This window comes from Nicotiana sylvestris, chromosome 10 (genome assembly GCF_000393655.2).
Source record: "Nicotiana sylvestris chromosome 10, ASM39365v2, whole genome shotgun sequence".
NCBI classification, from domain to species: domain Eukaryota; kingdom Viridiplantae; phylum Streptophyta; class Magnoliopsida; order Solanales; family Solanaceae; genus Nicotiana; species Nicotiana sylvestris.
Window position 1 is genome coordinate 58,083,873 of NC_091066.1, and position 16,510 is coordinate 58,100,382.

Sequence of the window (16,510 nt, forward strand, 5' to 3'; positions counted from 1 at the left end):
TTTAAAGAAACACCAATTCACAATAACAGTCAAGTGTCCCCTTCACAATTTCAAGTAAGTGAAATTTAAACTTTTACAATTCTTTTATCAAATTTCAATCTGACTTATGCAATTAAGTTAACAATTAGGGTGGAAACCTTGTAAGTATAGCATGATATGGGTCCTAGACTACTCGGATAATAGCACAATTAGTAGCTATGCACGGACTCTCGTCACCTCGTGCTTACGTAGCCTCCACAAATAGACACACATATTAATTCAATTCACCTATGGGGTTCATTCCCTCTTACAAGGTTAGAAAAGAGACTTACCTCACCTCAAAGCCTACTCTCGGGTCCAAGATTGTGCCCAAACCCTCAATTCGGCGCCAAACGACTCGAAACTTGTCAAATATTATATAAAATAATGAGTAAATGTTTAAAAGTTCATATCCTAACTATCAAAATGATTTCTCAAGCCTATTTGAAGAATCCCTAAAATTCACCCTGGGCCCATGTGCCCGAATTCCGGAAATTTTCGAAGAAAGTTGTTACCCATAACCTCATGAACTCAAATATATGATTTTTACTAAATTTCATAGCAAATTTTGTGGTTAAATCTCATTTTTATCAAACATCTAGGTTTTCACCTAAACCTATGATTTTCACTTATTTAAATGTCATAATCTACCCATAAACTATATATTTAACACACACTGTATAGAAATTACTTACCTCAAAGTGCTAGGTGAAATCCCCTCGCTTAGAGCTCCAAAAATCGGCCAACAATGGAATAAATGAGCCAAAAAATGATTGAGTCCCGCATTAAATGAAGATTCTTCCTTGAGCAATTTTCGCACCTGCAGAGGGACTTTGCTTCTGCGGTCAAAAGTCCGCTTCTGCAAAATGTCCTAAGGTTGGCTGGTTTCACTTCTGCGAGTAGGGTCCCGCTTCTGCAGCCAACTTGCCGTTGTGGCTCAAGCCGCTTTTGTGATCACTGCCACCGCACCAGCGCTTTCGCATGTGTGCAATCTTGTTTGCTCCTGTGATCCTGGGAAGCCCTCACTTATCTACTATTGTGGCTCTTGGCTCGCACCATGGAGTTCGCACTTGCGGCTGGCCAAGCGCATGTGCGATCACACCATCAACTGGGAGCTTCAAATGCTGTTCCCAAATTCCAACTTGTCCCGAGCCTCATCCAAAAAGTTTGGAATCATAAAATGGACGCTCAAACTCTTGAAACGCCCAAGACAACATCAAAACTAAGAATTACACCCCAAACCAGTTGAATAAAAAATCTGAACTTTAAGTTCTTCAATTTACTCCCAATACACCAAAACGTACTTAAACATCTCGTAATGACACCAAATTTTGCATGAAAGTCTTAAATGACATTAAGGAACTATTCCCGATCTCAAAATCCTATTTAGACCTCGATATCACCAAAACCTACTCCAAACTAAATTAAAAGAACTTCAAAAACCATCAAGAAAACAACTTTCACTATTAGGTGTCGAAACGCTCCTGGATCATCCAAAACCTGATTCGAACATCGTCCAAGTCCAAAATCATCATACAAACCTATTGGAACCGTCAAAAGCCAATTCCAAGGTTTTTTGCTCAAAATGTTGACCGAAGGAACACTTAGCCTTTTTAGCCAACCTTAAGGAACCAAATGCTCCGATTTCAACCCAAACTCTACCAATCTTGAACTAACAATCCCCTCAAGTCATAAAATAGTATAAGCACCCATGATAAGTCTTATTTAGGGGAACGAGATTCTATAAAGAAAAATGACTGGTCGAGTCGTTACAATAACACTTTTGTAGTTAGGTTGTTAGGTGAGAGCATTGAAACCCCTATTTATAGTGGCATTCGATGCCTTAGGGTTTCAACAGATTTGAATTTATATAGTGGAAGGTGACGGAGATTGGATGATGAATGCAAAACAGGTAAAATGAGAGAAACCACAGGGTAAAATATCATAGAAATTACTCGGGCATGAAGAAATGGGGGACATACTGTTAAAGCATGAAAAACCATCGGTCGAATCCCTAATGTCCAGAGGTCATTGCATTTGACCTCTGGACGTCGAATAATAATGACGAAGCCAGGTATATCCCCATGCCTACTTCGATTTAAAAGCATAGAGCCAAAATAGAAGAAATCCCAAGTCACCATTTTAGACCTAGGGTTTTTTATTTGGGATTTTAAATTATAACAACAAAAAAGGAAAGATTCAAGCGAGAATCGCAGCAAATAAAAACAGGAAGGATGATTTCTTGTCATGATTTATGACCTTGCACTAATTTGTGCAAAGTTTTTGAGATTGATGGGTTTTGGTGTTGAGATAAATGAGAGAGGATGGGGAAAGGGGTGGTTGAGTCAAAGACGAGAATGATTTAGGGTTAGGTTTATTGGGGTTGGTCTTTAGGTGTAATATAGGGAGATGGGATCCTGGCCGTTGGCTATATTGATCAACGAGTCTGAAAATTCGAGAATTAAAGGGTTTTGAAGAGGAATTTTTGAGACCGTCGGATTATTGTAATTTGACAGTGGGGATGAATTCTGTTGAGTGTTTTAAATTAAAGAAAAAATGAAGACAAATTGTGAGTCGTTTATCTAAGGAATGGATGACTTAGATCCACTATGCTTCTTTTGTAAGAATGATAAAGGGGTGATGTGGCACGAGCGGATTGGCTTAAAGAGGAGGTTGTGGATTTCCAAGGTTGAAAGTGAGGGTGGACCTGGATTGAGTTAATTACGGATTGGGCTTATGTTTGGGCCAATTTAATATAAAAAATGGTCAGTTTGTGCTTAGGAGTTCTATTGCATTTATAGACATTTAGTCTGTAACCTCTTTAAATTAATTTGTAACAATAACGACCCAGTAAAATTTCAATAGTGGGGTTTGGGGAGGGTAGTGTGTACGTAGACCTTACCGCTACCCCGAAGGAGTTGAGAGGCTGTTTCTGAAAGACCCTCGGCTCAAGAAGACAAAAAGACCAAAGGAGATAATATCAGTAACACCGCAGAAATAATATCAAAAATAGGAACAACATGAAATCAAGAAGAAAGATACAAAGAAAAAGCGAAATAGTATCCCTACCAAACTAGTCTCACAAAGTCATGATATAAGTTAAGACTTAACTACCTCCTAACCTACAACCCTAATACTCGGCCTCCGCATGTTCTTATCAATTGCCATGTCCTCGGAAATCTGAAGCCTCGTCATATCCTGCCTAATCACCTCCCCCCAATACTTCTTAGGCCGCCTTCTACCTCTTCTTGTGCCCTCTACAACCAGCTGTTTGCACCTCCTTACCGGAGCATCTGGGCTTCTCCTTTGAACATGCCCAAACCATCTGAGCCTCGCTTCCCGCATCTTGTCATCAATGGGATCCACGCACGCCTTCTCCTTAATATCATCATTCCTAGTCTTATCCATCTTAGTATGTCCACACATCCACCTCAACATCCTCATTTCTTCTATCTTCATCTTCTAGGTATGTGATTTCTTAATTGGCCAACACTCAGCCTCATACATCATGGCCGGTCTAACCACCACTTTATAGGCCGTACCTTTGAGTATCAGTGGCACTCTCTTGTTACACAATACTCCAGATTCTAACCTCCATTTCATCCATCCTACCCCAATACGGTGTATGACATCCTCGTCGATCTGCCCTCCCCCCTGGATAACCAACCCAATGTACTTGATGTTGCCACTACTCGGGATGACATGTGATTCAAGTATCACATCCGCGTACACTTCCCCCCCGGCTCAGCGCTTAACTTACACTCCAAATATCCCGTCTTCGTCTTGCAAAGCTTGAAACCCTTAGATTCAAGATCCTGTCTCCAAACCTCCAGCCTCTCATTAACACCGGCTCGCGACTCATCAATCAGAACTATATCATTGGCGAACAACATGCACTATGGCACGTCCCCTTGAATGTGGTGTGTTAACGCGTCCATCACCAGGGCGAATAAGAACAGACTGAGCGCAGAACCTTGGTGTAACCCTATAACAACTAAAAGAGCCTTAGAGTCACCTCCTACTATCCTAAACCGAGTCTTTGCCACATCATACATGTCCTTAATCGCCATAATGTAGGGAACCGACACGCCTGTTGCCTCCAAGCTTCTCCAGAGAACTTCTAGTAACCTTGTCATACGTTTTCTCTAGGTCAATAGACACCATGTTCAGGTCTTTCTTCCTATATATGGACTATTCAACCAACCCCCTAACAAGGTGTATAGCTTCTATAGTAGAACGACCCGACATGAACCAAAACTGGTTGTCGAAAACAGACACTGTCATCCTCAACCTTGCTTCAACCACTCTCTCCCACACTTTCATAGTATGACTTAGTAATTTGATGTCCCGATAATTATTACAACTCTGGATATCACCCTTGTTCTTATACAATGGGACCACCATACTCCACCTCCACTCGTCTGACATCCTCTTCGCCTTAAAAATAACATTCAACAACCTAGTCAACCACTCCAAACCTGCTTTCCCCACGCATTTCCAAAATTCTACCGGAATCTCGTTGGGCCAAGTCGCTATGACCCTACTCATCTTACTCATAGCTCCCACGACCTCCTCAACCTTGATGCGACTACAGTACCCAGAGTCACTGTGACTCTCGGAATTCTCCAATTCACCTAGCACAATATCCTGATACCCTACTTCATTAAGAAGTTTTTGAAAGTAACTCTGCCATCTCCTCTTAATCAGGGAATCTTCCATCAATACTCTACCATCATCATCCCTGAGGCATCTCACTTGGTCTAAATCTCGAGGTTTCCTCTCTCTCAGCTTGGCCAGCCTAAATAACTTCTTCTCCTCGCCTTTTTCCCCTAGTTCCTCGTACATACAACCGTAAGCCGGAGTCTTAGCCTCCGTGACTGCCAGCTTCGCTTCCTTCCTAGATACCTTATACCTCTCCATGCCCGCTCGCCTCTCTTCCTCACCTATTCTCCCCACTAATGTCCGGTATTCCTCTTTTTTCGCTTCCACTTTACCTTGTACCACATCATTCCTCTACCAGTCTTCTTTGTGCCTGCCAGAGACGCCCGTCAAGACCCCTAACACCTCTCTTGCAGCCTCCCTTATACAATATGTTGTCGTTGACCACATAGTGCTCGTGCCACCACTGCTCCTACAAGCTCTCATAGCCAACAACCGCCCCTTCAATTCTTGGGCTTTATCCTTAGTTAAGGCTCCCCACCTGATTCTCGATCTTCCTCGACCCGACATTTTCTTCCTCTTTACCATAATACCAACGTCCATCACTAAGAGCCTATGTCGCATCACGAGTATCTCACCTGGAATCACCTTACAATCCTTGAACAACCCTCTGTCACACCTCCTGAGGAGGAGAGAGTCAATCTGAGTCTTTGCTAGTAACCAAATACTCCTCCCTCTTCGGAAAGCTAGAGTTTGCAATCACCAACCCAAAAGCCTTAGCAAAGTCCAGTAACGAGGTTCCTCCTCCGTTCCTCTCCCCAAAACCAAAGCCTCCATGCACTCCGTCATACCCACCTGCGGTCGACCCAATATGACCATTGAAATCCCCTCCTATGAATAACTTCTCAGCATGTGGTACCTGACGCATAATCTCATCTAACCCCTCCCAAAAGTGTCGTTTAACCTCCTCATCTAGGCCCGCATATGGCGCATAGGCGCAAACAACGCTTAGGGTGCACTGTCCGACCACCAACTTAATAATCATCAATTAATCATTCACTCGTCTAACCTCAACCACAGACTCTCTAAGTTCCCTATCCACCAAAATACTCACTCCTTTAATTAAATTTAATAATTCTAATAAAAATATAAAATAAATTATAATCATCAAATCTTATTACTGTAATTAGTTAATTTGTTTATTAAAATATCTTATTTTCATACGTACTACACTAACTTGGATTTATTTTGAAATAAAGGTTACGTTTCTAATAAAATTGAGAAAATAACTTTTTAAAATTAATTATATACCTATGGGATGAATATGAAGGTTATTTTAATAGTTTAAAAAATGGAAAAATAGTAAAGATAATATTTTTAGAATTATAGAGTTAATAAATTACTAATTAACACCATTAATTAATATAAAAATAGGCATTATTAATTATAAAATATCGTTAACATATTTATTGAAAACTAATAAGTGTAAGTAAATTAATTTTTAAAATGGGGGTCAAAATTGATTGATAACAATAGGGAGACAACTAGTCCATGCCCAAGATCATGTCAAAGTCTACCATACCGAGTAGCAATAGGTTAAACAATAATAGAATCTCCCACAGAATTGGACACATATACAAGAGCACTTAAAGAATCATGAGATATATCCAAATACGAAGCAAAGTAAGATGAAACATATGAATAAGTGGAACCAGATCAAATAAAACTGATGCATCCCTATGACAGACCAGAAGAATACCTATGATGACAACATCCGATGCAACTGCCTCCATCCTACTAGTAAAAGCATATAAACGAGCCTAGCCTCCCCTCTAGGTCGACCCCTACCCGCCTGACATCCACCCCTAGCCGGCGGTGTAGGTGGAGCAGCAACTAGAGCAACAACCATGGCCTATGAACCATATGGACGCTGTGGAATATGTGGAGCCTATGTAGTCTTTGGATGTGCACCCCTCCTAAGTCTGGGACAATCCCTCATCATATTCTTGGTATCACCACACTCAAAACAAGCTTTAGCTGGGCGTGACTGCTGAAATTGACTCTGGCCTGGTCGGTTAGACTGACCGCTGAAGCCACCCTAAGTAGAAGGTGCACTGTAAAGTGGCTGACGATAATGGTCAACCTAAGACCTCGAAATAGCCGGAGCACTACTAGTAGCTAGAAGTGTTGAATAAACTGGGCGGCTCATATAGCCTCTACCATAAAGGACCCGCAACTGGTGTGCGGGCAGCACTATATCCTCTAGAATCTTGAGGACTTTTGGCCTCCTTGTCCTCCCTCTCTCAGCCCTACATACCCTCCAATCTCCGTGCAATCTCTACAACCTGCTGAAATGGAGTATCTATCTCCAACTCTCGAGCCATGCTGAATTAGAGACCATACCTGAGCCCCTCGATGAATCTACGGACTCGCTCTCGAACTCTAAAAACTAAGGTTAACGCACGTTAGGACAACTCACTGAACCTGATGGCATACTCTGGCACTAACATAGTCCCCTAAAGTAGCTGCTCAAACTCTATGCGTGATGCATCCCGAAGAGTCTGGGGAACAATCTTTCTAAAAATATCTCTAAAAACTAAGACCAAGTGAGTGGGGCTGCATCGGATGGCCTACCCTCCTTGTAAGCCTACCACCACCTATACACTGCCCCTGACAGCTAAAATGCAGTAAAAGCAACACCGCTCATATCCATAATACCCATGGTGCATAGTATACGATGATAGTTCTCTAGAAAACCCTAATCATCCTCAATAGATGCACCGCTAAAAGTAGGAGGAACATACATCTTGAACCTCTAAAATCTCATCTCCTCCTCCCTATATGCCTCTAGCATGACCTCAGGCTGAACCATATAATGGGTTGTGTTGCCATAATACTTGAAACCTAATCAATATGGACATGCTGCTCTAGAGTACGGTCATAAGAGTGTAAGCTCCTCCACAAGCCTGAGATGTAGCTGGAGCAACTTGTATTAATCCTGCCTAGTCTAGAGTATAGAAAATGCTCGAGATATATGCTAATGTCTCCTGAAGTCCAGGGGAAACAACAGGTGCCTCAGGTGCCTATCCCCCAACCGGAGCTACTAGTGGCTCCTCAATCGCTGCTCAATCAGGTTCTCTGGATACAACATGTACCCCTCCTTGGCCTCTACCCCAGCACTGGTCCCGACTTCGTGCAGCTCTATAGGGGTGCAGGTCTCTGATCATCTAATCTAGCAGTACGTATCCTTACCATCAGTGAGAGAATAGAGAGACAAAGACTCAGATTTCGAAATCAACAAATTCACACGATAAGGAATCAAAGAAGTGGACTTTTTCTAATAGTTCTATAGCCTCTCGAAGATAAGTAGAGATGTCTCTATGCCGATCTACAAGACTCTACTATACTCGATTATGACTCCTAACACAAATAAACCTAAATCTCTAATAACAACTTGCCACATCACCAATTTCCCACCTTTGAATGTCGTGATGGCACTTAGACATTAAAACTAGGTAAGCCTAACATACATTGATAATTAGCAAGAATAACAACTTTAATACCAAATTAAGTTGTTAAGCTATCATAAATAAACCCCAATAATAGAATTGTAAAATAACTCCCAAAACCCGGTGGAACTTAGTCATAAGCTTTACAGAGAATATACTAATGATCTTTAAATACAACTCTATATGGAATAAAGATAATAGTAGTAAAGAAATTGAAGAAGGTAAGTCTGAGGCCTGTGAGTGTCTAAGCAAATATACCTTGAAATCTCCAGAACAACATGTCAATTACTGGCATCCGGCACGAGTAGATGTACCTGGATCTGCATATTGAAAATGTAGAACAGTAGCATGAGTACACTATAATAGTACCCAGTAAGTATCAAGCCTAACCTAGGTAGAGTAGAAACAAGGCCAGATCAAGACACCTACTGGACAAAGAAAAACTGAACATTCTTTAACATAAGCCGATGACAAAAGGTAAAGAAATAGATGACAACAGAGCAGTAAGATGATATAAGACTCACAAAAAAATTAGAGAAAATAAAGGACAACACAAAGTGAACATATGATAAGAACAACAGGTGATCAAGTGTCGTAGAAATACAAGTAAAAACAAATGAAGGAAAAACAATAATCGTTCAAATCAACAAGTCTTTTCGCATAAAATGTACGACAAAAATCACAATTGAGGCACTGCACCTCATTTTCCTTCACATTTCATGAATCATAATCATAATCTTTCTTATATCACCGTGTGAGCCTTGCATTTATTTTAAAAAATTTTTTTCCAAAATAGCTATGCATATTTTAGCCCTTTTATCTCACCGCGTGGCTTTAAGTAATTTCCTTACTAGCATAACGCGTATAAACCCCACCTTACCTCATCGCAAGTGTTTTAATTTCCTTACTAGCATGCGTATCAATATCTCAACATAGTAATCAACTCGCACCATGTGTGCCTATTGTCGCGCCCCTTTTTCTCGTGAAATTGGGTTTCGACACGTACTCTTTTAAAGAAGGTGTTAAAAGAGAGAGTCGCCACCTAAAGGGTTTAAGGTGCGTTAGGGCACCTATTTGCAAGTAACTATGTTTGACTAATTTGCGTCACCAAAGATCGAGTAAGGACTCAAAATTACCTCGAAGAGAAAGTGTTAGACACTCTTCGAGGTCCACAACTGTTGTTCCCGATCGAACTCGAATTATATGAATTAGTCTATGTGATCAAATAAATGAAGAGAGAGCACAAACATTTAAGAAGTTTATTATAAACATATTTTGAACAAAGGGTACAACTATTTTAATTCTAATAGGAAAAGAAAGAAAATTGGAGGGGGGGGGGGTTCCTAAGTTCTTTAGCCTAAAGGATCAACCCGTGCAACATAAATAATACTTCGTAACTCCCTCCAGATGGGGTGTTACTCGTATTATTCAGCGGGCATAGACTATCATCTCCTCCTACCCGATTACTATCATTAAGTTGTTACCCTTCAATTATAACTCGTACCCTATGCGTGCACTACCCGTCCCATGCCTACAATCCAGGAGGCGTTGGACCTCTATTTGGGTAGTTCTAGACTTTACTTAGGCTGCTCAAAAATGATAAACTAGGCGACACAAAAAAACAATTTGGACTTCAAGTAAACACAATTATGGGCTAAATTTAGCCTCCACACACAAATAAACAAATGCACGCAGGCAGTTTAATCAATACATAGTTTAAGAATTTGAGACTTAGAGTCCTATAAACATGGATTATAGGTGATGCTGAATTCAATATCGTATATGTGGTGCTGCTGTACCAAGTTAACTAATTTGTAGATAATGAGGGGGGTGGGGTTATGAAACCTATAGACATGATTTCTAAGCGACTATATAATTTAGGAGTATTTGGTATTACACTCTGTTTATTGAGACTACATGTTATAAGTTATTAAACCTATAGACATGATCTCTAGGTGATTTACGTAGTAGGGACAATAAAACTTATTGGAAATGCTCAAAATTACTTATGCTTCCTAATAATCGCGTGGATAACAACGTTTTAAGAGCGAGTAGTGATTTCTTATAGGCATGATTTCTAAAGACTGACGATTGGGACTGATCCTCATATATTTAACTCCTATATGCATGCTTTCTAAAGGTTGTCAGTTTGAGCTTATTTTATACATATTTAGCTCCTATAGGCATACTTTTTAGATGGACAGTGTAATGTAACAACAAATTTAAGTAATTAAAATCCTATAGGCATGATATTTATTGAGCGTGGTGCAGATTCAAAGGGCTTCTATTAGCATTCATTCCCTATAGGCATGAAATCTAATAATCAGAAAGAAGTAGACATAAGAGCAGATAAAATATTTAGTCAAACTATCATGCTTTTGAATAATGTGTAGGTATTAGGCAAGTTAAGTGAAGTGTGTGATTTCCTATTGGCATGGTTTATAAGTTGACAAAGCATACATTATACATCCTATAGACATGCTTTCTAGTGAATAATTGAGTAGTCATGCAAAGTGCTCACTTCATATGGATATGTTGTCTATAACCACGCAACAATAGACATAGTGTCTGAATAGTAAACAAGTAGGGTGTGTGTGCTTCTCCTAATACCATGATTTCTATAGGGCTCATGTAATCGAACAACACATATAGCAAACATATTGTCACTAACACCCCAGTTGTTTATGCAAAGTATTATTACAGACCCTGATTAACAAGTAAAATAGTAATATTACATGGCAATAGACAGAATTATAGCATGACCAAATACAAAATTAAATACCCAGCCATGCTAGGCCTTAGACATTTCCGGTGTAATATACCACACGATCACCGGTCCATAGGGGAGTTCTGACCCCTTTAGTGAGCTACAACACCAAATACACAATACATGATAGGGATATATGGTATTAGGGACAGGTTTTTTAGAAGTTGAAGAATGACTAGAGCCTAACTCTAGAATGTTAGAGTTCACAAGGGTCTCAATTGGACCCCGAGCAGTACTCACACTAGGGAGGCCAACAATAGAACCTAGATAGCCTTGGTTTTCAGCCAGCTAAGAATAGGAATTTAGAATGTCAAAGTAACAAGTAAGGAGGGTAGATAAAGATCACTGAATTGAACATACATTACTAATAGTCAAGCAAGCCGATAAGTTCAACAAGGTGCACGTAGCAAAGTATCACACAAACAAACATCATAGGAACTAGGAGAAGTGACATGTTTGCAAGTATACATAGGTTGCACTAGTGCATATCTAAGGATCTAAATTGAACTCAGTCTAACATAATGCCACATTAATTAACACTTGAACACAGTTGAATCATATGTATGTTGATAACCACAAAAAGGGGAGAACAACAGATAGACCAAGACATATAAGGAAGCATGTTATCACAAGAGTCATAGAAAATTAGAGATGGAGATCCAGGATAGCATGGAACGAGTTTGAAAAGGTCTTAATACTCTCCAATATACACATGATTCATTGAAAGTTCATTCAAGTAAAAGGGTTCTCATAGAGCTAGGGCATTATCTAAGCATAACATGCAAAATAGCATACAACCTCAATATTGAAGTCCAAATTAAGACGTTAAGATGCTACATGGTTATAGAACTAATCCTAGGAGATAAGAGATCACGTGGTGCAGATTATGGTGAAGCATGACATGAACAGTAGACTATTCTCAGGCATCAATTAACACAGAATGATATCAAAGATGAACACTATAATAGTTGAACCAAAGTTCAGATAAATGTGCAAAAAAAAGGAAGGAAATTAAAAATTATGAAGGTTTAAACACTAACCAGTAGCAGAATTAAAAGAGTGCAAAGTGTAGTAGCAAAAACTCCAAATCCCCGATGCTTCAGAGTTCACATGAGCCTCGAGGATGGGCTCTAAGCCATTCTTGCACCGGAGGAGGTCATTCAACAATTTAGAGAGCGTTTTTGTGTGCCAATGGGTAAGGAAAAGAATAGCGAGAACTGTAGACATGTGATTTTTGACTCTCCCCGAGATTTCACCCATTTTAGCGTAAAATATTTAGTTTAGGCCTAATATCGATATTTCAATTAGTTTTGACTCTTTTACTTTATTTTGTCAAAAAATGAAAATTACAAAAAAAATATTTCTTCTTTTTAGTTGCTGTAGTTTATATACCTTTCGTAAAACTAAAAAATACAAAACAAATAGTACCTTATTTTTATTTTAATATGATATTTGAAAATACCAAAAAAATAGGTTTGTTTTAACGATTAGTCTTATCTTAATAGTTATTTTATTTAAGTAGGATTAATTGGTAAATGAGGTTGTATTTTTAGTCTTGTTCACGGAGAAAGAATAAAATTTGGGCTCAAACAATCCATTTTTAAACCTAATTTTTGGACCTAACCCATAATTCCCGAGCCCATAATTCCTAGGCTCATACCCCTTAACCTAAAAAACCCCTACAAAAACTTACCTAGACCCTCAGACAAGGACAACATAAACAGAGGGAGAAGGGTAAAGTCTCAATTCAAAACATACACAGAGGGAGAGAGTGAGAGATCGGTGTTTATAGTGGGATTATATTTGTATATTATCTCTCTCTCTCTCTCTCTCTCGTTTCGCGTAATCCATGGGTCTGTGGGAAGCTTTTCTCAATTGGCTTCGAAGCCTCTTCTTTAAACAGGAAATGGAGCTTTCTTTGATAGGGCTGCAAAATGCAGGGAAAACTTCACTTGTAAATGTTATAGCTACTGGTGGATATAGTGAAGATATGATACCAACTGTGGGATTTAACATGCGGAAAGTGACTAAAGGTAATGTCACTATAAAATTGTGGGACCTCGGAGGTCAACCCAGATTCCGTAGTATGTGGGAAAGATACTGTCGTGCAGTTTCAGCTATAGTTTATGTTGTTGATGCTGCTGATCATGATAACCTTAGCATTTCCAAAAGTGAACTCCATGACCTGTTGAACAAGCCATCATTGAGTGGTATTCCATTGCTGGTATTGGGAAACAAGATTGACAAGCCTGGAGCCCTGTCCAAGCAGGCTTTGACTGATGAAATGGGATTGAAATCTATAACTGACAGAGAGGTATGCTGTTATATGATATCATGCAAAAATTCCACCAATATTGACTCAGTCATCGATTGGCTTGTTAAGCACTCAAAATCAAAGAGTTAAAAGATGACACCCTTTGTTCTGCTACTGATTTCGTATGTTAAATTTGTGAGGCTGTTGATTCCTTCTGCTGGTTTCTCCAGACTGCTATTGTATTGTAAATTAAATTATCTCTCGATTGAAAGAAAAAAAAAAAAAGGACAAAAAAAAAAAAAAAAAAAAAGGACAACCGTTTTCTCTGATTGGGAGGACCTAAAAACCTAGACACAAAACAAAAAAGAACAGCTCATGATCTTCTTCACAAAATAAGGGACAGCCGCAGAACTCCATGAACACCCCTAATCTTCCTCCTCTTCTTTGAAACAAAGCCAAAATCCAACGTCTCTAGCCAGCAGCTCACCATCGCCGGACAGACCACCCCTGAAACCAGCGACCCCCTCAAATGACTACACCTCCATCTCTGAACTCCACCAGTCTATCGCCACCACACCAGACGACCTCCTCCGATTCCAGCCAGCGCCAGCTGCTGTCGAACACCATGAACCTCCATTGAACACCCCCTAAAACTCCATTGAAACCAACAGAATAAAGCTAAAAAAATGAGCTGAAAACTTCCCATAAACCAGCCTCTAAACCATCTCGAAGCAACCTCAAAAAACAGTCCGAAATCCGGCCAGAAACTCGAGTGACGCTTAAGCCGTAAATGTTCCTCCAACAACTCCGACAACGAGCTAAAAACAGCTCCAAAACGATGTAAAAAACTAGCGCCGAATCACCCCGAAACAGTAGCCTTTTATGTCAAAATTCGAGTTTTTCCGGCGAGTCTCGAGTTCTTCTATTTGAGTTGTGATGACTGTTTCCATGGGTTCCTTGTCGAGGCAGTTCGATTGATGTGCTGAGTTTCTATTCGAGGTTCCGTTGTATTCGTGTCCGGTTAGCTTTTTGGTCGCTGCTCAATGTTTGGCTCGGACAGATGTGATACTGTTTTTTGGATTAGGACATTGCTTTGTTTAAACCATTTTGAAGTGTGATCAGGATTTAGTGTTATAAAAAACTCTTACATTGCACCATAGAGAAAATCAGAAGTAAAAGTTGGATTGGAAACATATACCACAAGTTTTAGGCTGTGTGCCAGGAGGTAGATGGATTTGTAACCAAGGTATGTAAATGTGATCCGTTTTGACTATTAACTGCTTTCAGATGTATCATATACTTTGATATATATGCTTTCTCTCTTATTGTTTTTTTTCCTTGGAATCTCCATGTTGCTTGTAGTTTGTTGGGATGGATAGAACATTTGACCATATTATGAGTATGTGGCTTAATTCTTAACTATTAGGACACAGTTAAATATGTTGAGAATCAGGTGCAAACTGTTGGTGCAAGCATGAAAACGTTATACTCTGGTGTGGTGCAAGATTTTTATATCCCAATAGATGATCATATAAAAAGGGCCTAACATCTTACTCTAGTTATTTACAAATCAGTAGCTCTACATTAAGTTTCGGGTTTAGTTTCAAAAGATGAATATCCTAGTTTTGCTTTAGTCACGTTTAATATATTATCATGAGTGTGTACACGTTCGTGTGACATGGTTACGATTTTAAAAATAAAATCATAATATGCGTTCGTGCAACTTTGACTAAACTTTCTTAATAATAATAAAGCGTTACTAATTGTGGACACGTTCGCGTAACATGATTTTTGATGCATCAAACAAATAGGTACACGTTCGCGTGACATGATTTTTGACGCGCCAAACAAATGGGTATGCATACGTGTGACCTGTTTTCAAGATAATTTCTTAATTAAAAAAGGGCAAATGCGCATAGGTTCTAAAAATAAGTGATTACACAATTTGATTAAGCCAAGTATGATTAAAGCAACCGTGTTAAAACCACGGAACCCGGGAATGCCTAATACTTCCTCCCGGGTTAACAGAATTCCTTACCCGGATTTCTATGTTCGCAAACCATAAATAAAAGTCAACTTCCTTGATTCGGAATTTTAACCGGTGACTTGGGACACCATAAATTATCCCAAGTGGAGACTCTGATTTTTATATAAATAATCATGTTTCGATTGTCACTTAAATTGGAAAAAACTCCCTTATAACCCTTTCGGGGTAGGAAAAAGGAGGTGTGACACCTCTGGCAACTCTGCTGGGGACAAGAACCCAGAATTTCTGGTTTAGGGTTCAAGAATTCGAGCTTTTTAATATGATTTTATTTAGCTTTATTTATTGTTAATATTACTATATTTTTGTGAACCTAATATGCTAATTGTTGTTTATTTACCATTTTGATATTGTTTGAATTCTATTAAATGTCTTCTTACGCCACCCCTCAGAGTTTTCTAAAAATGGTGCACACGTTCATGTGGCCCACTTTTCTGTTAGAAGTTATACCAAATAGAACGAGGTTGGGCCAGTAACAAGGCCGGGTAGACTTTAATGCTCCCAGTATGTTGCCCCCTCTTCGGCTCGAGTTGTCCGCTCGGGTAAGCCAGGTCAAGAACACAACCCCAGGTTTAAACTTCGATTAACATAATCTCATGCTGGATCCCTAGTAGGCATTTGTTTGCATCATGTGCATTTGACTTTGGGGACTCAACACAGGGGTTGGGTCTGTCTAGGACAGGTGTACCCAAAAATAAAAGACCATTCTGATGCATCCTATGTTCTATATGTTGCATTCCTTCAAGAGTAAAAGGGTCATTTGGTGGACCAATGATGGCTGAGGGTAAATGAGAAAGAAAAAAGGGTGAAGTGTGAAAATAAAGCAAGTAGGGCCCAATTATTTTTCTGTCACATTTTTGTTAAGAAAAAAAAACATGAAAAATTCAAAAAATGATTTTGCACTTATTCATCATTTTCCGAAAATCAAAAATAAAAAAAAAAGAAAAGAAAATCCAAAAAGAGTATACATGTTTCATCATTTTTCAAAAAAAAAATATATTCTCTAAATTAGTTATTTTTTTTAATTCTCGCCCGTATCCAATCTGCCCGAACTACGCGAACCTGATTCTCATCTCTCGGGGCAGTATACGTAGGAAACCCACATAGGGTTCGGTCATCGTAGTAAATCTTAAGTTCTTGGCTTTGCGGGGTCTTAGCCAAATTTTGCACTTCTAGCCACCTTTTGGCCAAATAAACCATTTTGCAAAAATAATCACAATCATGTCTTGTATATGTCCAACAGGATGGGTTATTGTCTC

At 39.3% G+C, this 16,510-nt stretch overlaps 2 protein-coding genes across 2 annotated transcripts; one reads left to right on the forward strand and one right to left on the reverse strand.

The window, feature by feature from the left end:
- Positions 1–5,374: 5,374 nt before the first annotated feature.
- On the reverse strand, positions 5,375–7,061 carry LOC138879386 (uncharacterized). Its single transcript, XM_070158996.1, has 3 exons — positions 6,995–7,061; positions 5,747–5,814; positions 5,375–5,695 (listed from the first exon to the last, which is right to left on the reverse strand). Exons 1-3 carry the CDS (start codon positions 7,059–7,061, stop codon positions 5,375–5,377), a joined length of 456 nt encoding a protein of 151 aa, XP_070015097.1.
- Positions 7,062–12,685: 5,624 nt separating this feature from the next.
- LOC104240227 (ADP-ribosylation factor-like protein 8a) lies at positions 12,686–13,519 on the forward strand. The gene has a single exon (XM_009795007.2). The coding sequence runs from the start codon at positions 12,803–12,805 to the stop codon at positions 13,355–13,357; it is 555 nt and encodes a 184-aa protein (XP_009793309.1). The 5' UTR covers positions 12,686–12,802; the 3' UTR covers positions 13,358–13,519.
- The last annotated feature ends 2,991 nt before the right edge of the window (positions 13,520–16,510 follow it).